Source organism: Pinus tabuliformis, chromosome X, assembly GCF_031772625.1.
Source record: "Pinus tabuliformis cultivar Carrire ecotype Pingquan chromosome X, CPIR1, whole genome shotgun sequence".
Taxonomy (NCBI): domain Eukaryota; kingdom Viridiplantae; phylum Streptophyta; class Pinopsida; order Pinales; family Pinaceae; genus Pinus; species Pinus tabuliformis.
In genome coordinates, this window is record NC_142308.1 from 670,122,684 (window position 1) to 670,146,794 (window position 24,111).

Consider the following 24,111-nt stretch of genomic DNA (forward strand, 5'->3'; position numbering starts at 1 on the left):
CCACATTTCTTAAGTGCAACCGTGCAATATAGCAGAAATGATCAAAATTGATATTTCACTTAGCAAAATGGTAAGTGGGAATATCACAGCAGCAGTGGAGGCACTGCGTAGTCCTTGGAGGTGTCACACGTGGGGGTTGAGGAGAGAAGGGAATTTTGGGCTGAAGTTTGAGGAGTCCGGGGAGGAGATTTGTTTTGAGATTGCAGTAATTTTGGGGGCTTTCAACAACAAAATTATCAGGTGGGTTAAATTACCCAGCAATAGTGCCATTAAGGGAAATTTGGCCGAAATTCCAAAGTCAATGATCGACAAATTCTTTCGTGGGTTTTTGTGGGTATTTGGTTGAGAGCCCGAGGTTAATTTCCCAGAATTTTCCGAGCATTAGAGGTCCTATCAACTATTCTTCTTAGCCAACAACTCATTTTCTGGTCATTTCAGTGCAGAGCCAAAGGGATATCAGCCAGTACGCTTTAGGGACTTCATATTCTTCACTTGGGCTTAGCTAGCTTGCCTTGGGCAAGCCCAGGTGCATACTTTCCAAGCACCCATACTTTCCAAGCACACAGGAGGTAGAGGTACAGAAGCAGAGAGAGGCAACTACAAATCATCCCAGATCCAGTGATCGCTATACCAGAGGTCGAAAGGCCAAACATGGGGAATAACGAGGGAGACAGAAGGAGTAAAGAGAAGGAGTTTGCCCAACCTCTTCTCAAGGCCATGTAGGATTTTTCCGAAGGTATTGAGGAGTTGAGGCAACAAAATTGCAGTAACAACAGGGGCAAAGGGATTCAAGGGGACTTCCAAATTGGTGGGGGCTTTGGTACTTCACATTTAAGGGTGTCATGGCCCTAACACACCCCTCATTCCCAGTGCACCACCCAGTTCCACCATTCCTACATTTATAGCATCCGGTGCTGGAGGGCCACAAGGGCAAGAGGAGATGCCCATGGGGGACTATTTTGTGGAGTATCAGTCATATGGGTCTGACTTTAGAGAGGCCATTACCTTTAGGGACTTTTGTCAGCTGAAAGGTAATAACAGGGGAAAGGGACAAGGTGGAGGAAGCTACACTCATGGCACCGATTTACAGTGCACCATGGGGAGATTGTTCCTCCCAACTTTCGATGGGTCGTCCAAGAGCTCAGCGAAAGCATGGGTTGAGAAGTTGGATGTCTATTTCCAGCTTAATCAGATGACGAAAGGAGAGGCAATTAAAATTGCCACTTTGCATTTAGAGGGAGAAGCCCATGACTGGTGGTTCCATGGGCTAACCACGATGGGGCATGCCGGAGTGGCAACCTACGAGGAGTTCACTAGGAGGGTGCTGGAGCGTTTCGAGAGGAGAGACCCGGAGGAGCATTTTGGGGAGCTGACAAGGCTCAAACAGACAAGAAGCATTGAGGCCTACATTTCAGAGTTTTTGAGGTTGTCAGTGATGGTGCCTGATCTATCAGAGGCCAGGAGGGTCTTCATGTTTGTAGAGGGGCTAGCAAAGCCATTGAAGGGATTGGTGAGGTCCAACAGGCCCACTACCTTGCAGGACGCAGTGGGGAGGGCCCGAGATTTGCAGGATGCCCTACCAAGGGCTAGAGCACCACTACCACCTAGATATGGCTTCCCGCAGAAGGGGAGAGACAACCAAGGGCGTGGACAATTGGATGAGGAGACCCAGAGAGACCTCCGAAGGAGGAAGTTGTGTTTTACCTGTCAGGAACCATGGGTTCCAGGCCATAGATGCGCAGTGGGCAAGGCCCACTACATTGAGGTCTTCTCTGACAGTGATGGGGAGGATGATGCATATTTGGAGATGGGTGGAGATGACAATGCAGGGTAGGCAGAGAGGGGGCCACCACCACCACCCCCACCAGGGGGAGCTCCTTTTGCTCCATCAAGAGGGGTCCTCGCATCTCTACGTGGGGTACCCAAGTTTTTGACTATGAGGATCAGGGGCACTGTGCAGGGGCAGCATGTCTCAGTTTTAGTAGACAGTGGGGCTACCCACAATTTCATTGATGCACAGATGATCCAGAGGAGGGGTATCACAACCGAGGAGTTTGAGGGTTTTTCGGTTCTGGTGCCAGGTGATAGAACCATGCAGTGCACACGCTATGTTCCAGCTTTGACAGTGACCATGGGGAACTACTCAGTGACAAATCACTTCTTCATGGTGGATGTGTCGGACACCAATGTGGTGATGGGTGTCCAGTGGCTCTATTCTCTTAACAGAGTCACTACTAATTGAAGGAAGTTGGAGATGGAGTTCATAGGGCCAGATGGCAAACCAATTTTGCTACGGGGTATTAACTCTTACCCTCCATATACTGTTTCGGCCCACAGGAAGGGGGTTGATCTGAGGCATGGTGATATTGAGTGGGTCATGGAGTTGAGGATTTTTGAGGCTAGGGGCCAGCCCAAACCACCACACCCAGACATATAGGCTATTTTGGACAGGGACCCGGTGGTGTTTGGAGACATAATGCCCGGGCAACCACCTGATCGGGTTTTGAGCATACTATTGAGTTGGAGCCGGGGGTACAGGTCGTGATCACCACACCTTATAGACATCCCAAGGCATCCAGGGATGAGATTGAGAGGGCCATCCATGAGTTGTTGGCACTTGGGCAGATCAGGCCTAGTTCCAACCCTTTTGCTTCATCAGTTGTCTTGGTGAACAAGAATGATGGGTCCTTGCGCATGTGCATAGATTACTGGGCCCTCAACAAGAAGACCCTGAAGAATCGTTACCCCATCCCACACATAGATGAGTTGATGGACGAGCTGAGGGAGGCTAAGTTCTTCTCCAATATCGACTTGCGTTCAGGGTACCACTAGATCAGGGTGAGGGACTAGGATGTCCCTAAGACAACTTTCAGGTGCCATTATGGGTACTTCGAGTTCTTGGTTATGCCCTTCAGGTTGACCAACGCACCAGCCACCTTCCAATCTTCCATGAACCACGTGTTTTGTGGGCAGTTGCGAAAGTTCGTGTTGGTGTTCTTCGATGATATATTGATCTACAACCGGACCTGGGAGGAACACTTGCAACATTTAGAGACAATGTTGCGTATTTTGGAGGAGCAACAGTTTTACGCTAAGTTGTCCAAGTGTGAGTTTCGTTTGACGAAGATGCTCTATCTAGGGCACATTATTGGAGAGGATGGTGTGAGAGTCCATGAGGAGAAGATCAGGGCCATCCATAATTGGCTATTGCCCCGCAATGTGATTGAGTTGAGAGGTTTTGTGGGCATTTGTACTTCCGTGAAGGGCTTCTCGTAGTTAGCAACTCCCCTCACTGATTTGACGAAGAAGGTGGCATTTGAGTGGATAGATGGGGCAGGAGGCTTTTGAGAGCCTCAAACAGGTCATGAGTAGCCGCCTGGTGTTGGCACTCCCTGATTTCGCACAACACTTTGTGCTTGAGTGTGATGCATCAGGGGAGGGTGTAGGAGCACTTTTGATGCAGGGGGGATACCCGATAACCTTCGAGAGCCGAAAGCTACTGCTCCACGAGAGATTGTACTCCATTTACGATAAGGAGATGTTAGCCATCATGCATGCGCTAGCCAAGTTTAGGCAGTGCTTGGTAGGAAATAGGTTCCGGGTCAAAATAGATCACAACAGTCTCAAATTCCTCTTGGAATAAAAGCAATTGCAGAGAGGCAATAGAAGTGGGTGAGCAAGCTCCAGGAATACGACTTTGACATTAAGTATGTCAGAGGGAAGCACAACGTGGTAGCTGACGCGTTGTCCAGGAGGCCGGCTACCCTTTTGTTGATGAGCATTCCACCAGATTGGCAGGCACAGTTGCTAGTGGAGTATTCCAAGGACCGTTTTGCATGTGAGGTCCTTGACAGTGCCATGGTGGATGACTGGTACAGGGTGATGAATGAGGTGATTTACTTCTGGGATCGGATTTATTTGGTACCTAGCTCCCAGTTGAGGGAGAAGATCATGCAGGCAACCCATGACTCACAATTATCAGGCATCAGGGGTTTACCAAGACATACATGATCATCAAGGAGCGCTTTGCATGGAAGGACCTTAAGGATGATGTTATGAGGCATGTCTGGGAGTGTGACACATGCCAAAGGAACAAGGGTGAGCAAACACATCCTGCTGGGTTACTACAGTCTCTTCCTATTCCTGAGGGAAAGTGGGAGAGCGTGTCGATGGATTTTATCCCCGGGTTGCCCATAGTGCAGGGCAAGGATTGCATATACATGGTGTTAGACCAATTGACGAAGTTTGTACACTTTTTCACCATCTCAACCCGATTCTCTGCCTCACAAGTGACAAAATTGTTTTTAAGGAGGTATTTTGACTTCATGGTCTCCCAAAGACCATTGTTAGTGATAGGGAACATAGGTTCATGGGAGGATTTTGGCAGGAGCTGTTTTAACTAGTGGGCACAAAGCTCATTCTGAGCACCAATTATCACCCCTAGATGGATGGGTAGACGAAGATAGTCAACAAATGGCTGGAGGGTTACCAACGTAACTACGCGATGGGCCAATAACGTGCATGGATACAGTGATTGCACTTGGGCGTGTACTGCTATAACACCACGTACCACATGTCCATAGGTATGTCCCCATTCAGAGCCTTGTATGGTTACGATGCTTTATCTTTTGCTGACGTGATGTTTCGAGACAACAAGGCCCCTAGGGCCAAGGATTGGATACAGGAGAGCCACGATATCTTGCGGGCTCTCAAAGATAACCTGCAGGTTGCGCAGAACCAGCGGAAGCTTTATGTAGACAGGGGGTCGAGTAGAGAGGTAATTTGAGGTTGGGGACTTAGTCTTCTTGAGGCTCCAATCGTATAGGCAGTCATCACTCAAGCAGAAAGGGCCCGAGAAGCTCAAGCGTTGCTTCTATGGGCCGTACCGAGTCACTAGGAGAGTCGGTGAGGTAGCATATGAGCTAGAGCTACCCCTGGGGAGTTGAGTACACAACATTTTTCATGTGTCTTGCCTGAAAAAGGCACTGGGGCAACAGGTGACAACAGCTACAGAGCTACCGCCCATGGATGATGAGGGGCACTTAGTTCTGGAGCCAGAGGCTATTTTGGACACCCGTGAGAGGCACTTGCGGAACAGGGTTATCAAGGAATTTTTGATCAGATGGAAGAACCTACCAGATGAGGATGCCACTTGGGAGGGAGAGCAGATACTTCAACATCCTTCATTACAGTTGCTTGAGGACAAGCAACGTTTTGGCGAGGAGGATTGTGATATTCCCACTTAGCAACATTGCTAAGGGGAAATATCAATTTTGCCCAATTTTGGATAAATTCGCACTTGCACTTAGGAAATGTGGGTTTAGAGGTCCCACATGCATTTTTGAGTCAAAGATAAGCCCAAACATTAGAGAAAGGAGGAGAAAATCGAGTTGCTAGTGGTACGTGGGGGCCACCCATAGAGAAATGTGGCCCACAAGGAAACACACACTCATTGGAGGGAGATTGGTGGGGGAAAGTTGAAGTTGGGCCCACATGGGCATTTTGGAGGCTCTTTGACAAAAAGAGGAAGAGGCACTCATTTTGGTCATTCATGATTATTTGAGATTTGTCTTAGACTAGCACGCTTGAGCTGAAGCCAAGTCTGCAAGTGCTGTTGAGCACAAGAGGTTTCCGAGCGGAAATCTCAACCCTTGCTTCGGTGGACTTCGAGTGCCAGCCCAAGGAGGGAGTCTCATCCTTTCCAGTTCGATCCAGGAGCAGCAAAGTGCGAGTGTGGGGAAGTTCCAGCAGCAATAGCGTAGTCCTTAGAGGTGTCACATGTGGGGGTTGAGGAGAGAAGGGAATTTCGGGATGAAGCTTGAGGAGGAGTCCGTGGAGAAGATTTGTTGGAGATTATAGTCATTTTGGGGGCTTTCAACAGTAGCATTATTAGGTGGGTCGAATTACCCAGCAACAGTGCCATTGAGGGAAATTGGGTCGAAATTTCAAAGTTAGCAATCGACAAATTCCTTCATGGGGTTTTGTGGGTATTTGGTGGAGAACCTGGGGTTAATTTCCCAGAATTTTTTGAGCAGCGGGGGAGGTCCTATCAGCTATGCTTCACAACCAACAACTCATTTTCTGGGCATTTCAGCGCAGAGCCAAAGGGATATCAACCACTACGCTTGAGGGACTTCATATTCTTCACTTGGGCTTAACTAGCTTGCCCAGGTGAATACTTTCCAAGCATCCATTGTAACCTAATGTTTTATCAATAAAATGGCTCGACAATGCAATTTTTCACTCTATTTCGTGTTTTGATATTTGGGCAAATTTTCTGTGTGTTTTTGTCTATGCATGCTTTGTTTATTACTGTAAATTTCCTTAAGGATATTACAACATTTGCATTCTAGATCTAGACTTTCATTCTTAAAATTTACCTCCAAGCATAAGCTTGCTTGATAGAAAGTTTAAGACCACCTTCTCCACTTAAGAAGCTTGACCCTTAAACAATAGTTAAAATGAGTGACCTTGCAGTTCTCTTGTGGCCTAGTCCCTTGTACGAACAAAGGCCCTTGGGTTGCTAGAAGCCCTGGGTAGGTACCGTTAATGAGGCCATAGCCTCCTTCCTCAACACTTCTTCAAACAACCTTGTTCTAAGACAAGTTTTGACAATTGAGGAGAAGGCATTCACCCTTAATTTAGGCATATAATTAAAATTAACAAAGATCCTTGCATCTCGCATAGATAGATATTGCATTCATTCATCTAACATTCTCTTTGAATCGCCTATTGTATTTGGAATTGTGGGCTCATTATTTACTTGCAAGCTTTACTTTATTTCAAGCTTATTGTCTCTTAGATATCATATTTAAGCATCTTTACTTGCAAGTTTATCTCAAATTTTATTGCTCATATTTCTAGTTGCTCTTAATCTCTTGATCTCTTGTACTAACCTTATCTTGCAACATTGCCTATCTTGTAACTTGAAGTACTATCTTCTTATCTTGCAAGTGTTATAATTTACCGTTGAGCATTGTTATAAGGCACTGATCTTCCTTTTCCATCTCATTAAGTGTCATATTTGATCTAATTAAATCCATCTTTTAATATCTACATTGCTCATTAATAATTATACTTGACAATTAATTTTAATTCACGTTATTTAGAGAAGTAATTGTCTTGCCCTTGATCTCCTAGACTTCTTGTTCCAACAAATTTTCCATCCTTTAGGGACTACCCCCATAGCTTGCCTAGGAGAGAGCTTAAACGGAGTGAGTAGGGAATAGGTGACAACCCCTACTCTGAGCATTGCGCCATAAAGACTATACCTTGTGGGGTTAGAAACTTTTCCCACATCTAGGTGTACATCTTAGGTGACAACAGGTTGTTCACTTGTTATAGTGAGGTTTGGAGAACGGAGGTCCCAACTTTAGCAAGCCCCAGGGCAGAAACCCTTGGTTGAATTTGTGAGATCGGATGAAAACCCGTCTCATCCCCTTGGTGAATTCATTCAGAATTCACAGGTTGTACTCATCAGTCCAGTTTATTTTGGAGGCCTGATTTAGTTTGGTAGCAGATATTTTGGGAGACCATCCTCTCAGCCATTTCCAGTATTGTATGTAATATTTCATAATAATAAAATAAGGCTGAGGATTACTGCATGTTTCTCTTGTTTATTCTTATTTTGCCGTGGATTTCATGTTGTGATTTATGTAATTTGGTTAATAAATCCTATGACACACTTTCCTGAAGAAAAATCCTGAATACTTAGCGAAATATCAAAGCGGGATATTACATAGGCAAATGCTCGAGGGGGTTCCCTTAGTAAATGCTTGACTTGTTTTATGCCATAGCTGATCCTTGGGTTGAGGAGTACTCTCTAGTGGGTCCTTGACCTTGCTGCTTACCCTGATTGGCTGCGAAACTACCCAATCCTTGGATACTAGTTTCTCATCCCTGATCCATTGGTCCGGGTAACTGATCTAAGGTGGGCCATTCTTCTTGATATCCTCTCATCTTTAATGTTCACTTGATTCCATCGCCTTTGAATATTGGCACTGATCCTCTCATCCCTCCATTACCACTATTTTACTATTTCTATCAAAAATCATATTTCATTCATTGGGGTTACTTGTGATTTCCCGTTGCTCCTTACTGGTTATGCCCTAGTGATTCATATGGAAGCCTCCCTCAAAGTTTGGGGAGAGCTGGCCTAAAGAGGCAAGGTATGTTGCTGAGGTGACAGCAGGTGACCTATTGAGGTTCCACTTAGTGTGTACAATGTGGATTGGAGCTTTAACTATTCTAACACTCGATTTGAGAGGTAACAGGCCCTAACCATCATGGTAACTTCTCATGATGATCTTTGATCATTGTAATCATTATTGCTAATTACAAATTTTAAGTGCCTCTTATATTTATATATTTATGAACTTTCAAACTTAAAAGATGTTCATTATATTATCTCTTGTTGATTTAGCATGAGTGGTCCAACTGATTACTTTTGGTCATGACTGATTAATGGATCCCAAATAATATTTGTATTTCATAAAACAACATGAATCTGTAGCATTCCACCAGGCAGTCTCTAAGTTTGTGAGGCATTGTATTGATTGAATTCAAAGTTTTGTGCCACTCCCTTTTCCCCACGAGTATTTTTAAATTGCTTGAAACAAGTACTTGAATTTTACAATTTTAGAGATGTTAAACTTCCAATAGAATGTTTAGCAGATCAAATACTACCAAATTCCCAAATTTTGTCTCCTAGCATTAAAATAAGTTTGGCTCCGAAAGCAATACCACATTAAAAAATTAATTATTTTAACAAGAACTAATTTCAATAAGAATAAGCAAAACCCTGCTCTTGTTTGATGTGAAATTTTAGACATTCGACCCAAAATCCAGTTAATCCAATTCTCGTAGTGTCCAATATCCAGAATGGTATCTCAACCATTTTTAAATAGTTAATGTACTGGTAATGCTTGTCATCCTCATTTGATGCCTAATCCCATCACACGTTAATATTAATGATAACTCTCCTTTTGGCTTTATTTCCAATTTCATGAATGGTATTCATGTACATACTACAGACACAAACACATATATATATTGTTTGACATATCCTAGGCAGATTGTATCGAGGTGGTTCTAAAAAATTGTTGTATTCGTTCTGGATATTGTATTTGTATCTGTGGCCATATCTGCATCAATTAGAAATATTATTGTAATTTATTCTTTTATTAGTGATGCATTTAAACTCGGTAAATGATTTGGAGTTAAAGTTGTTTTGCCAAATACAAATGTGAATTGTAGTCTTTAAATTTCTATCGTACAGGGATTTTCTATATTAATGATAACTCTCCTTTTGGCTTTATTTCCAATTTCATGAATGGTATCCATGTACATACTACAGACACAAACACATATATATATATTGTTTGACATATCCTAGGCAGATTGTATCGAGGTGGTTCTAAAAATTTGTTGTATTCGTTCTGGATACTGTATTTGTATCTGTGGCCATATCTGCATCAATTAGAAATATTATTGTAATTTATTCTTTTATTAGTGATGTATTTAAACTCGGTAAATGATTTGGAGTTAAAGTTGGTTTGCCAAATACAAATGTGAATTGTAGTCTTTAAATTTCTATCTTACTGGGATTTTCTGTAGCTTATTTTTGTAAAACATATCATTTGCATTAGAAATGTATTCTGCAATTCTTATTATTGTTACTTTTTTTGTGGACTCGCTGTTTGGTTTTGTATTCTAGAAATATCGAAATAACACAAAAGGCCATTCTTATTTCAAATAAGTTCAATTTCAAATGTTAGTCTAGAGATTATAGTTGCTTAGCCTATTGACTTTGTCTGAATGCAGGACGATTCCTTCAACAGAGCGTTCAAGAGCAGTTGCCTTTGTCTTCAGTGGTTTAAGTGTTGGAAGTGTTCTGGGGTAAGTAAGTTACGTGTTTTACTTGCAACAAGAAATACTATTGTTAGATCTAAATCCAATGTTACTTGGGAGCGGGAGCGAAAACGGGAGCGGGAGCGACATTTTCAGAAGCTCCCGGTTTGGGAGTGAATCCTGGAGCGTTTTTTATATAATATATATATTTTTTATATTTTGATACATATATGTCAACAAAAACATGTAGAATAATGAATTAGATATAAAAAACATAAAAAAGCATAGATTGAACCATACAACAACAATCATCTAGAAGTTATAATCGTCATCAACCACGTCCACAAGTTAGTAACATAGTAACATACAACATATTGAGTCTCATGATTCATCAATCTTAAAGTTTCAAGCTTTCAAAATTCAATATATAACATTTATCATCATTGATCACCAAAGTTGTACTTGTAAGCTAAGTGTAACCATTACAACAAATAATATCTAACATGAAATGAAATGTTATAAAATGAAATGAAATGAAACAACTTTCAACTTTCATGAAGCATCATATTCATAATTCATTACTAATGAGTTATAATTGCCAGCTTCAAACTTAAATTGTCATATATTGTTTAAAAAAATATCATAATAAATATGAAAGAGTCAATAGTTATAAAAGCTACTAGAAACTAGAAAAGAGAAGTAAATCTATTATCTATTTCTTAAGCTTGGGCCTCTTGCCACCACGAGAAATGTCTAATTTTTTAGTCTTGTTGGAAAATCAGGATCTTTGTCATTAATATCACTGTTGATAATATCGGCGATATATCGGCGATATTCGGAAATATCGCGATATTTTCGGCAAAACGATATATCGCCGAGAAAATATCGCGATATTTTCTGTTTTGAAAAAATCGCGATATTTTCAAAATATCGGCAAATATCGGAAAATATCGGCAAAATATCGGCAAAATATCGGCTATATTTAAAAATTTGAAAAAAATATTTTTTATGCTTGCCGATATTTGCCGATATTTTGCCGATATTTTCGCCGATATTGCCGATAAGATATTTTCTGGACCCTCGCCGATATTTTGCCGATACCGATATTTTCAACACTGATTAATATCACCCTCTAAACATTAATATCCAGAGGTATCTTTGTCATTACCTCTGTATATGTAGGGATCTTTGTCATTAATATCACCCTCTAAGCATTAACATAAGATAGAACAAGCATAGCATGTCAAGTCAAGATTTTGTTTGAGTGATGCGTACATTTTTAGGAGGGTCATGATAGAGGAATTCGACAAACAATGTCACTAACATCAAAGTACATAGAGGGAATGGTGTTCTTGATTAAATACGAGTTCCATACCCTAATACATGACAAAAGTCAATGGAAACATTGCAATCCCCCAATCCTGAAATCCTGAAAAACTGATAAGTCTGCTGGATTTTGAATGAAATATAAAATTCTACTTTCTCCATATGAAATCCAATGAGGCCAGAACCACTCTCAAACATCCTGAGTCATTTCATGGTAATGTTAAAAATTTAAGTAAAATGATGAAATTGAATATTAAGGAGAATGTCTCCTTAATATTCATTTTCATCCTTTTACTTTAAGAATTTAACATTACCATGAATAGCATATCAATACTAGGGCCTAGACTTGATCATTAAGCTGCTCCACTCAAAAATTATTTGTTTCTTTCAAAAAAAATTGCATTTCAAACATTACTACAAAAAAAAATTGCAAAAAAGGCAAAACGCTCCCGAAAAGTCAGAGAGCGAATTTTTTTTTAGGGAGCGCGCTCCCAAAATCGCTCCCATTTCGGGAGTGATTTCGGGAGCGAGCTCCCGACCTGTGCCCGAGTCGCTCCCGCCCGGAGCGTGGATTGGGAGCGGGATCGGGGGGGCGCTCCCCTGCAACATAGTCTAAATCTGTCTTCTTTTTCATTAAATTTCATTATATAAAGGGATCAAATGATTAACGGTTGAAATGATTTCAGAGAAACTTAAAGGGAAATCAGTGTTATGTGGGGATGCATTTCCATCACACCCTATACATATGGGATAGAGAGACGGAGGAAATTTCCCACAACATCCTTGTTTGTAGGGGATAGCGTGCCAACATTTCCTGGGTGCCCTCAGTCAAGGGGTAGTCTCAAGCATTCTCCCTTCTAATAGGGATGCCTGGGATTCCCCTAATTCCTATAGTGCGTGGCAAGCTGCCAACAACAAACTACCATTCTCTAGTCACTAAAAAATATGGGCATCCTTGTTTGTAGGGGTTGGTATGACAACATTTCTTGGATGCCCTGAGTCAAGGGGTTGTCTTAAGCATTCTCCTTTCTAATAGGGATACCTACAACAAACTACCACTCTCTAGTCAATATAAAAATATGGTTATCTAAATGATTTTGGTATAAATTTGGCCTATCAAATTATCAGCTAATCAGGTGATGGTTGTTGTTTCAGACAATTTTTCCCTTGTATATTTATAAATGCAATATACCTAATTACTCTAATTATATTTAATAATTATTAGATTTGTTCGTGTCCGTTAGAATAGTCATGTCTCTTATATCCTGTAAATACAAGAGTCTTCTTGACTGCATCTCAGCTCTTGCATCTTTTACATTAATTGTACACTTCTTTTTCCTTTTGGACTATATGGGTTTGTCCCTTTTCTTATGAATGCCCATGGCACCCAATGACACTGCCACATCGTATGTCATAACTTACAGTCATATCAGACAAAGTTTGATTCCTGTCTTGTGGCCATTTCTTCTCGTGGAAATAAAAAATCTGGGCTGGTGGCCACAATTTTTGGCTACCACTATAGCAGAGTGTTCTGCAATCACCATCTCCCATCTACATATGAAATAACATTGTCACCTCCTAGAAAATATGGTTTTCCAATAATATAAAGGCTGTTACAGTTATGTTGAACATGATCATTTCATTGAATATTAAAAGTAATTTTTAAAATATTAGATGAGTCATCCTCCAGATGGAGATGTGCTCAGTTATATGATTTCAAAGAAACATGCAATGTCTTTCAGCAAAGAGGATTAATAGGGATTATTAGGAATTCTCTAACTTTGTCTTTTGCTCAACTTTGTAGGCTTTTATTTGCCCCGCCTTGTATTGAAAATTTTGGTTGGGAATCTGTCTTTTACATTTTCGGCCTACTTGGTCTTATTTGGTAAGGACTCATTTCCTTTCAATGACTTCTTATTTTTCTCCTTTAAATACATTTAATTTTGTTGTTTCTTATCTGAACTACAGGGTTATGAATGGCTAAAATGGCACACACAGTAGTTGAAACTTGAAAGAGCATATTTAGTAGGGTGTTGGAAAAGATCTTAGAGATGGGTCTTGTAATGTACCATAACTAGTTCAGAAAGACGTGCAAGATAGAAAGTTTTTCTCTTTGCATACTCATAGTAGAATTGTCTTGTTATCTTAATATTTCACATTGTCTCTGTGCATGTAAGTGTTCAATGAAGATGAATATTTCATATATAGGTAACAAGAATAATAACCTCACTCTATATTTCATGCCAACTTAGCTTTCTTGTGATGCTCTAGTTTGCTGTAGGTATGTAGGATTTGAGCTTATCATAGATGAAGTAGAGTCAGCTAATGCAGGACAAGCAGCACCACTTGATGGAAGTACGTTCAGATTCTGTACTTACTTTGCATGATTTCCAATATAATGTTTTAATATTGCATTTATAACTCTTACTCTTAATCACAATGACGGTCAGTGCGTATGTTCTAAAAACATATGCGTAGAATCCAAATTATAGCAAAAATACACCATTCTAAAGAAGTATGGAAAGTAGACAAAAAATATGGAAACATATATATAGAGATAGAAAAAATGAAAAACATGAAATAATGCCATAAAGATAGTCAAGAATGAAAATATTGAGGTTAGGGATATAATATGACCATGAAAATCTTCTTGATTCAAATTTCATGTAATAACTCAATTGTGATCTTCAGTTCAGTGTTGTGTATGTATATGATGAATGGCTAAAACTGCATGATGTAACATGTAATATTGTGCATTGAATGGTAATAAAAAAAAATTACACCACTTGCTGCAGAAAAGGATAAAAGAATTGGGGACAATGATTCTACAAAAAAGGGGAAAGACAAGGGGGCTTAAGTAGGCTAAGGGGAAAGGAGCTTTGTAAGTGACATAAAGTCCTCGCAACCTTAATTATGCCCCTTGATTATTAATTAAGTAATTGCTATTTTATTTGATTGTTTGATGATCTTCAAGGCCCAAGATAGGTTTATTCATTATGTGATAGATTGATAATGATTGGTTGATCTATTTTGGTTGAGATGTGATTTAAGGGCTTGCAAGAATGTTGACCTTGGTCACTTTAAGTGATTGTTATAGGTGGTGGAAGGAGCTTCTAGCGTTACCCTGTGGGTGTTAGGTTTTGTAGCTCAGACAGGTCTTCTAGTTTCAGAAGTGTCAATGAGGCTAAGAGCACAAGAGAATAAATTATTTCCAAGCCCATGAATTTTTTCTAAGAGAAAATGTCTTTATTAGTGTTGAACCATTGTTGTCAATGATGTTAACCCAAGCAGCTGCCAGAAGAAGCCTGCCTTTGTTAAGGACATCGACAAAGAAGATTTGTGCTTTTTGGTTCAAGACCATCTTCCTTTGATTCTCCTCGTCGTGCCGATTCTAACTGTAGGTGGCATGTCCCATAACTCCTCACGGATGAGAAGGTATGGTTGGTCAATGTTGAAGCCTTGAAAGTTGGTCAAGGAACCTCAAACTGTGATGCTAATGGCAGCTTGTTAATTGTTTCTCAGAAATTTAAATAACTCACATGTGGATTATTCCAGCTATATGCACCTTAAAAAAATGGTTTGACTAATCATAAAATCTTGGAGATTAAGTCGGCTCCAAAAGGGGTTTATTTTGGCTCCAAAATTAAAATTCCAAATTCAAATTTGAGTTTTTGAAGGTCGACTTCTTTCAATTGATTACATCCTCTCCCCACCCCCCTATTGATGACCCTTTGACTACTATAAATATAACTTAGATCCTCCACAAATGCATAAACATTAGGGGAATTTTGATGTCTAAAATGGGCTTCCTAAGGAAATTATAAAATAATAGTGGAAATAATAAAATAAGATTAGATTACATCATCAGATTTTAGAGGGAAAAATGAAAAAACTATTTTTTCAACTCATATTTTCAACTTATCTCCTGTTTGGTTTACTCAAATTTCGAGTGGCAACACTCGTTGGATGCATAATTAGATTCCTCATCCAAGGAGTACCCATGTTGCATACTTTCGATGGACCCTGCTACACAAAAAATGAGAAATACATGAAAACCGTGATTGCAATCACATTTTTGGATGAGGAATTAAATTTTGCATTCAACGAGTACTCCCGCTCAAAATTTGATTAAAACCTTAGGGAGATAAGTTGAAAATACGAGTTGAAAAAGTAGTTTTATTATTTTTTAATGTTTTTACCTTTTTACTCAAAAAATGGTGAATCATCCCCCATGGTTGACATCATTATCTTGAATCTTATTGGTTCTTATAAAGTTTATTTTGGTTTTACATTTTTCTTAGGAGGCCCATTTTAGACCTGAAAATCCCCCTTGTGAAAAATCAATTCGCATGCATCATTGATCTGAGGCCTTGTGTAGTCACGAAAATCTAATGCTGCAGACTGAGTTTTGGAGGAATCTTTTGGACTCTTAATGTTTATCCTTTCATATTGGTTTTTCGTTGGGCAATAGAGCATCTTCTCTGGCCATTTGGGATTTTTGAGGCAGGTCTGGAAACAAGTTTGAGGCTATTCGTGGGTACTGTGGCATTATCCTACTCAACCCTCTTTAGTGAGATTCTTGTAGCATTAAAGGGTGGCATCTCTGTAGTAGTTCAAACATTTTGTGGTTGATTATCTAAGGGCATTTAGTATGCATCTTCTGTAAGGAAAGTCATTGGAATTCACCTAGGCTGAGATAGATAAACTCTCAAGGCTACATCAAACCATTTCACCTCGTAGCTAGCCCTACGAGGTATGAGAAGGCTCTCTCGGGTCAAACTTGGTGGATTTCTCAATGAGATGAGTTTGACCAATTAGGAATAAGGATTTTAGGCTAGTAAACTGATAAGGGGATTTGATTTAAAGTTTTTGGGTTTTTTGGTGGCAATTTGGAGGGAGTGCAATTCAGGGTGCGGGGATTGAGCTCAGTTTTTGCAGGTGGGTCTTTGGGGCAAGGTAGGAGTTTATGCTGATGCCTTTAGCTGAAAGAGATGATCAAGGAAGAAAGAAGAGAAGCTAAAGAGGGCGAACAATGAATTCGGATCCTCTCTAGATAGTGGAAAACATAAATTTTAAACAAAATTGAAAGCTGAGCATGGCATGCATGAATTCAAACTTTATCACTTCTTTTGTTTAAATAGCAGCAAGAGATTAAGAAATGGAACACATAAACAGACTTACAATAACAGTAGGAGACACACCATCAACATAATAATCCACAAGAATCCACAATGAAGTCTGCAAAATCCTGGCCTTCCTTTTCCTCAAATTGCAGAAAATACAAGTCAAAAATACAATAGCACTTCTCCCTCTAGAGTCCAACCCTGAAAATGAGAAAGAGAAGGCATAATATAGAAGGTCAAACCTCTTCCCCCACCTCTAGGAGTCGAGCTCAGCTTCCTAGGAGCTGTTACAACTAATTCTAAATCAGTCACTAGATAATAGGCCAGCACAACAACTTGCCTCTAAAAGTTAGGAAGCCTATCCATGCATTAAATATTAACTTTTTACATCAAAGAAGCTTCTAGAAGAGGTAAAGAAGAGTAAAAGTATCTAATGCCATGAAATTTACACAAGAATCCATCAATTACATGCCTAAATAATCAACCCAAGTGAAAACTGTGCTTAGCTGGCCGAACTGGTCAAAAACTGGCAAATTTTGCTTGACTGGTCGCACCTCTGGCTTGACTAGTCGCACCTTTTGGCAGCGCTGTTTGAGGGCCTTCCCGGAGTCCAAATCAAGTGCAGGATAGCTCGTTGGAAAGGTCTGGAAGTCTACTTTCCAACCCAACCGGAATTTCTGAATTTGGAGTTGATTTGACCCCTAAAAAATCAAATCTCCCAAGACTGCTTTCTGCAACTCAAAAAAGGGGCAGAAAGTCAAAATTTGGCTGTATTTTGAGCTTTTGGCTGCCCAAATCTTCACAAAATTTGAAACCCTTCCATAGGCAAGTGTACTTTTACAAGAAAAATCCAACCATGTAGAGTTTTCCCCGTTCTGAGCTGTATCGACGACTCGTCTCGTACGGGGTGAGACGAGTCGAGTGGCCAAAACCTGTAAAATTCCAAAAAAAATGCCAAAAATGCCTCAAAATCCTCAAAATTTCTTGGTTTTGCTGCTAGAAGAAGGCTAGTCAGTATCACGGTGAGTAAGAGAGGCCTCAGCCAAGATACGGAGCGGGTTGGTCTTTTTCCTCCTCTTGCGGGCCTCGGACAACTTCCTTTGGAGTATCTTCATTTTTGCCTTGCAAACGTGCAACCTTGCCCAGTAATGGTTCTTCATGTTTCGTAGCAGCCTTTTGTCCCGGTTGGCTTTCTCTAACAGCCTCTCCAAGTGGGCATTCACCTGAATGAGCATGGACTCCCGGTCAGCAGGCAATGGGTCCCCAGGCCTCCTACGGTTCAAGCCTCTATTACCACGGATCCTCCATAGCTCGTCAAGTTCTTTCTCCGCCTCTAATTGTCTGTTGCGTTGCTCCAGATAAGTGATGGTCCATTGAGCCATTTCGAGCTTCTGCTGCAACACGAGGTTCTCCTCCTTTCTCTGTCTGATAAGCTCATAAAAATCAGAAGAAGGAGAATGAGCATCAAAATCAATGAAATCATGACGTGTATCGCCAGCTCTCTCATCCTCAATCATGGGCTGCTTGCCCCTCTCTGCTACCTGTGCTGCTGTCGGCAACGAGGCCCCTTCCACCTGGTGTGGAGATAACACTCGCTGATCTGATGATGACAACGAGACCCCTTCCACCTGATGTGGAGAAAATACTCGTCGAGCTGCTGCAAACAAGGTCGTATGACCCCTCTGATATGTACACTGTAGTGGGGAAACAACATGTGTAGGCACAATAATCTCTGCCTGGCGTGATGGACCTCCCTCCTCATGAATGATCTGTGGCTCTGGCTGTGGCTGTGATGTCGCTGTAAAAACCTCATGAGAAATGAAGTCTGCCCATGAAATGCCCTGCTGCCTCAACTGATGGGAAACAATGAGCTGAATGAGACCATGATGGCACAGACTCCTATGCTGCTGGGCTGGGGTCCGCCTCTGAAATACGGATGACATCTTCTGAAAGTCCTGGCAGAAGAAAACCGGGATGTTCATCATCCTCACCCTGGTAAAGTGCATCAACATGCGAATATGACAAGTGTAGACCAGTGAAAATCTTCCGTCACATGTAAAGTATTGCATGATAAGCTTCATGATCGAAACATACTCCGCCCGGAGGAATCTGGAAGGAAAGATTCCTGACAAGTGGCTCACAAATGAGGGCCTGACATATGGCTCAAAAAAGATAAAGTCCAGCAGTTTGCGCTTGGGCCACACTTCCCCTACATTCGGTATCCCGGTAGCCTCTGAAATCATCTCTGGAGATAACACAAAATTCACCCCTACAAGAGTGACCTGCCCATCATGAAGGTGCAAAACAAATAAACGTGCCAACTCACTATGATGCTGAATGTGAGCAAGCCTCTCACAGAACTGAAAACATGACATGTACCGAAAACCGTTCATTGCCAAAGGACAAGCCTGCAATGCTGCCAAAGAAGTAGGTTCCTGTCTCCTATGATGACCACCCCTCTTAGGAACCCTCTGCTGTACCACCACTTCTGTAGCTGATGAATGGTCATCACTAGGCTCATAACTCTCGGTGTCTGACATGGTTTTGGAACCAGATGAGCAAGCTGAAAGGTAAATAGAACTGCTGCCTCTGCCTGCAAAATGCTGAGAAGTATGCTGTTTTCAAGGGGAAAAATCATAAGGGAACTGTTAGGGGAGGGATTTTTAATAAGGAATGGGAAATAAAAACAGGGATTTTTAGGGAAAATTCACAAAATGTAACACATACCATCTTATCATTTTTAAGAAATCATTTGCAACGAAACCATGTATGATAGGGACCAAGGGAAAGAACATATATGACAGGGGGTATGGGGCAGCATTATCCATTTGATTTTTATCCTTTAATGAAGCAAACTCTGCTATCTGGACGGGATTCATATGCATTTAGTGATAAGGGAAAGAGAGCTTCACTTGTATTTTTATCAAAAGGAGATTTGACAACTTCAAGGGAATGATAAAAAAGGGAAAACAAAGTTTATTTTGGGCAGCACAGCAACACGATTTTATAGACCAAAAACACAGCAATATGTCCATTATGAATATATACACAGCTGCAATCTTTGATTTTTCTTTTTATAAATTTCATAACAGCAGCTTGCCTCTTTTTTATACCCAATAATATCTTTGTTTTTCATATTTGGGTCATTTTGGCATTTTATTTTTATTTTTCTTTTCATATCAATTTTTATATATATATATTTTTTTTATATTCTTTTTGTTTTATTTTCTTGCTGCAGGTCCATGTAATTTGCTTGCTGTGGGGAAGGAGAAGGGCAATTTAGGGTTTGTGGGAACATGAAGGATATTAGGGTTTAGCGAAGAAATTTGGGAAGGGAAAGATTTTGAAGGAATATGGGATGGAAACCTTGTATTTCTGGCAAACGATATAAATGAAATAATAAGATAAACATGCAGCAACATTTGTGAATTTAATTGCCAAGGGAACAAGGATGGGATAAGAGGGATTTTTACCTTGAAAAACAAACAAAACCCTAGCAGATTTGCCTACATTGACAACATTTAAATTCACCATTTATCTTGCAAATTTTTGAAGAAGAAAACCATGAGACATGTCATCATTCACTTATTCCTTGTTATCACAGATGAATTTGGAGCTTACCTGGTCGATTTAGCAATTTGGGAGGGCGATTTGGGTGATTTGGCACGTTTCTTGGCAAACCCAGCTCGACTAGTCGCACCCCTCTGACTCGTCGCTCCAGTTCAAAAATTACACTGTGAGAGCAGCTCTGACTCGTCGCACCTGCCCAACTAGTCGCACCTCCAACTCAACTAGTCGCTCCTCCAGAAATGACTAAAATCGCAGCCAAATCGCCTTTCTTTGCTTCTCTTTGTGTCTTGCAAGTTTGTCAATGCATAATGAGGCCATGAAGAGGGCTTTTTGGTCTTTATAGGTCCACATTTAAAAAAAAATTAAAACATCAAACCCACTTTCAAATGTTGCATGTTTTGGCATTTAATTTAACACTGTTTTTTAAGTTGCACTTTGCCTGAAATTGATTTTTTGAGTGTTTTCACTTGGTTCTTTTTGCAGGTTGATTCTCTGATGGATTCTGAGGAAGGAACCAGGGTTGTTGCCGGCATTCTGAAGATTTTTGAAAATTTCCTTTATTGTTGCCATTTTCACATGACCTTGGGTTTAAAAACAGAGTTTTTAAAACCAAGGTAAAAATAAGCTGTAGCAGATGAAAACTATCAATAAAACGTAATTACAAACCTCCTTTTGGCTTGCTGAAGACCATCAGACTTTTGACTCATGACCTGGCAATGATTTTGACCGAAACCCTATACCTAGACTTGGAATTTCAAGACAAAAATGAAACAAGTGTGACTCAAGGTTTTTTCAAATGGTATGACCTGATTCCAGCAAAGCCAAGAAGGGAACAAAGACCAGCCCTCCATTCAGTTTTATGGCATGCCTAGCGGGATGCAAAACTGACACTAATGAGACACCTACCTATGCATATGCAAAGAGCTATTGATCACCGATGGAGGGCTCAAGACCGACCCTAACAGAAGGTATACAAAATTCAGAATTTACACTTTCCCTCCCCAGCCTTATTTTTTGACTTGTCCTCAAGTCATTTACATCAAAAACTGAAAACTAATGAAAGTAATTCTGCTTCTTCTGCTACAAAATGATTGGTCTTCATGTCTTCAACGCTCATTGGCACAATTCTTGTCATGTGAATAAATGTTTCGGTGTCGAACATAACAAGAAATTGTTAACTTAGTGGCCATTGATGGATGCCACTAGTCAACACGAGAGCTCCCATCTTTGATGTGGATGAGAGTCAAGATGCCCTGAACACATCTTTCTAAGTATGAATGAATTTGTTGTTGTCGAATACTTAGAAGATCCGACGAACAAGGGACATTGATGTATTCCTTTGTTTATCGGCATGATAGCTTGCCCTTGTGGCATGCAAGCTTCAAGGTGTTTTTAGAAAAATATATAGACTCAAGGACTATGGACTCAATGGCGTATGGAAGCAAGGTTTTATTTGCAAGGGTAGGGAAAAGTAAAGTGGAACAAAAAGCTTGTAAATGAACTTCGTTGGTTTATTGGTGGGTTAGGATAGAAGAAAATGGTATGAAGTGTCTGTGGGTAATGGGAAATGGATAATGACTCTTGTTGGGAAAAAGTGAATTATGGCATGCAAAATCTAAAAAATAGCAAATCTGCTCATTAATTCCTGAATTTCTGCTAAAATAGTTGAGTTTGACCAGCGTTGACCAGCCACCTGTAGACTTCGAATTCAAGAGTGGATAGGTATTGCACCATCCTTGAACATTTAGGAACAACCCCAGATCTTCGAACTTGCTAATCTGTCATGCAACATGTCAAACCATTAAGCTATTATAGGAAGTTGCAAGAACTTGTAATTTTTTGGAAATTTCGTTTTATGATCATGGACTTGTTGCTTAGAATTTCTCATGAAATTAGTCTTTTGAAGACCAATCGCCGGCACAATTTAGTCTCCTTAATGATCAGTTGATCACCCAAAACCTACAAAAAAAAACTTGGCATAAAGAACATAAGTGTGTTAAAGAAGAAATGGCCATTCCCTTCCCGATTTTTACGCAAAAATTGTATGCCAAAATGAAACAGATTAAGGAAAATCAAAAGCGTAATTTTTGTCCAATTCATGATGTTGATAATAGTCCATTTTTAATAAATACCCATGAAAAATAAATTACTTCCTGTTTGTGTCAGATGGCTCATAGAATGTGCATGGCAAAAAGCTGGGCATTAGAGATTTGTTGTGTCCTGCAGATTAGTATGTTACATTAAAAACATACAACAAATCAAGTGTCGGGTTCAACAGAAAATGCACCCATTGTATAAAGTAATTTTAACAAAAACAAAATAAGATCGCTACAGCTGCACAATGTGAAAATACAAAATGACCAAATTTAACAGTAGAAACCTTCGAAACTCTTGACTTCTTATTGGTTAAACGGGGATACCAATAAATTGATAGAAGAGGCCCGTAAAAATGCATCTTGCTAACAAACTGAAATTCGTGGGTGAAATGTCGACATTAATAATGCATATTCCAAATAACTAGAGAACAACCTGCAAATGATATGTCACCATTATTTACGCAAATGGGTCGAAGGCAAAACAGAGATAAGTCAAAGCCAGCTCTAAAAAAATGTTGAAAACAATGGAACGGCTAGGAAAAAGGCACACGTAGCTCCAGTTGTGATAGGGACGCGTTACCCAAGAGATTATGCAACCTCCAGCTCTCCTTCACTTCTTGGTTGTCACAACACCGGAGAGTTTCCAGGGGACAAATTTATTTGGATTTATGAAGAATTTTCACTTAATTAAAAAAAAAAAATTGCACTCTATCCTTGGATCCTCACTCTATCCTTGGATTCATACCAGAATTCCTCTCCGTACTTGTAAATATTGAATATGGATCCCCATTCCAACTCCTGAGGTTGGGGCCTGACCGGTCAGGGAATGCAATCGATATCTGCATGCAATCATTGAGAATCAGCAAATCGCTCAAATCGAGCCACAAAATCTGCATGCAAAATCGCTCAAATCGCTCAAATGGATTCATGCCAGATTGCATAACGCATGTACGCCAGTTTGATTGAGATAATTTGGGAGTATGTCTCCACTTGACTCCACACATGTACGCAACTCTACAGTTCAGCTCCTACGCATTACAGTTGGTAGCCTGTACATAGAGATATGCACAGCAGTTTGGGACAATTCCCTTGTTCATACGCAACAGTATTTAAGAGGTATCATTGCATGGGATTGTGATTGAGATTCATTGGGAATTTGCTTCCCCCATCCACCTACCATCAGTCACACATGGCAACCTACCAGATTTGCATATGAGGAAACAAGGATACGCTGTCCATTTTGTGCAAACAATACACTATTGAAGCTCGCATCTCCACTGTTATGTGAAAAACAATATGTTGCCCATTTTGTGCAACCAATGCATTGCCCAATATGCAAACAATACATTGTTCCAAAGGCATATAACTTTGAATGTTTCTCTAATAAGATTATACGCTGCTCTAAAGGCTATTCAATAAATTGATAAACATTTGAATGCTCTTCAGGAATGATAAACAATTTTGAACGCTATTGACGAACATTTGAACGTTATTCAATAACCATTTGAACACTCTCTAGGCATGAACGCTCTCCAAATGAAAGTTTTTAAAATAAAATAACGTTGTATTGTATGCTGGAAAGAATAACGCTGGAATGCAGCAATGATATTAAGGAGAATAACGTTGCTACAATGATAACACTGGCATATAACATTGTATTAGCAAAGATAGCATTGTCAATGTATTTAGGCCCTCCAAGAATGATAACACTGCTCCAACATAATTTAATGTTTCTCCAAGTAAACGATCCAACATTGCTCCAGAAAAACTATCACGTTGCTGTAGATATCCAATGCTCCATAAAAGAACACATCTTAATTCTCCCCATAAAGACGCTATTGAATAAATATTGTATAATAAAGGTTCTTAACAAAAAAGTGTTGTTCCAATTCAAATCTTATTTGCAATAGAATTAAAGCTTCTACCTCTTGGAGACAAGTTTTCATGCAACCAACAAATCCAAAAGAAGAATAATCACCACATACGCAAACTGGAAATAAGGGGGATTATTCTTATCTAACTGTACTAAATTGGGACATTTGTTTCACTTCGCTCATCTGCGTTTTTATCAGAATTCCAATTGAAGTGGGCTAAGAAAAATAAGGATTCTGTTAGTGTCGGTCTTGAAAGCCCTCCATCAGCGATCA

The 24,111-nt window shown here is 40.1% G+C and overlaps 1 protein-coding gene across 1 annotated transcript in view; it reads left to right on the top strand.

Annotated features, from left to right (window-relative positions):
- PHT4;5 (phosphate transporter 4;5) overlaps window positions 1-24,111 on the top strand; it is a 467,442-nt gene that overhangs the window by 129,202 nt on the left and 314,129 nt on the right. The window contains 3 exon segments of the mRNA XM_089453117.1: window positions 9,823-9,897; window positions 12,980-13,060; window positions 13,457-13,530. Coding sequence (XP_089309243.1) covers window positions 9,823-9,897; window positions 12,980-13,060; window positions 13,457-13,530 — 230 coding nt within the window.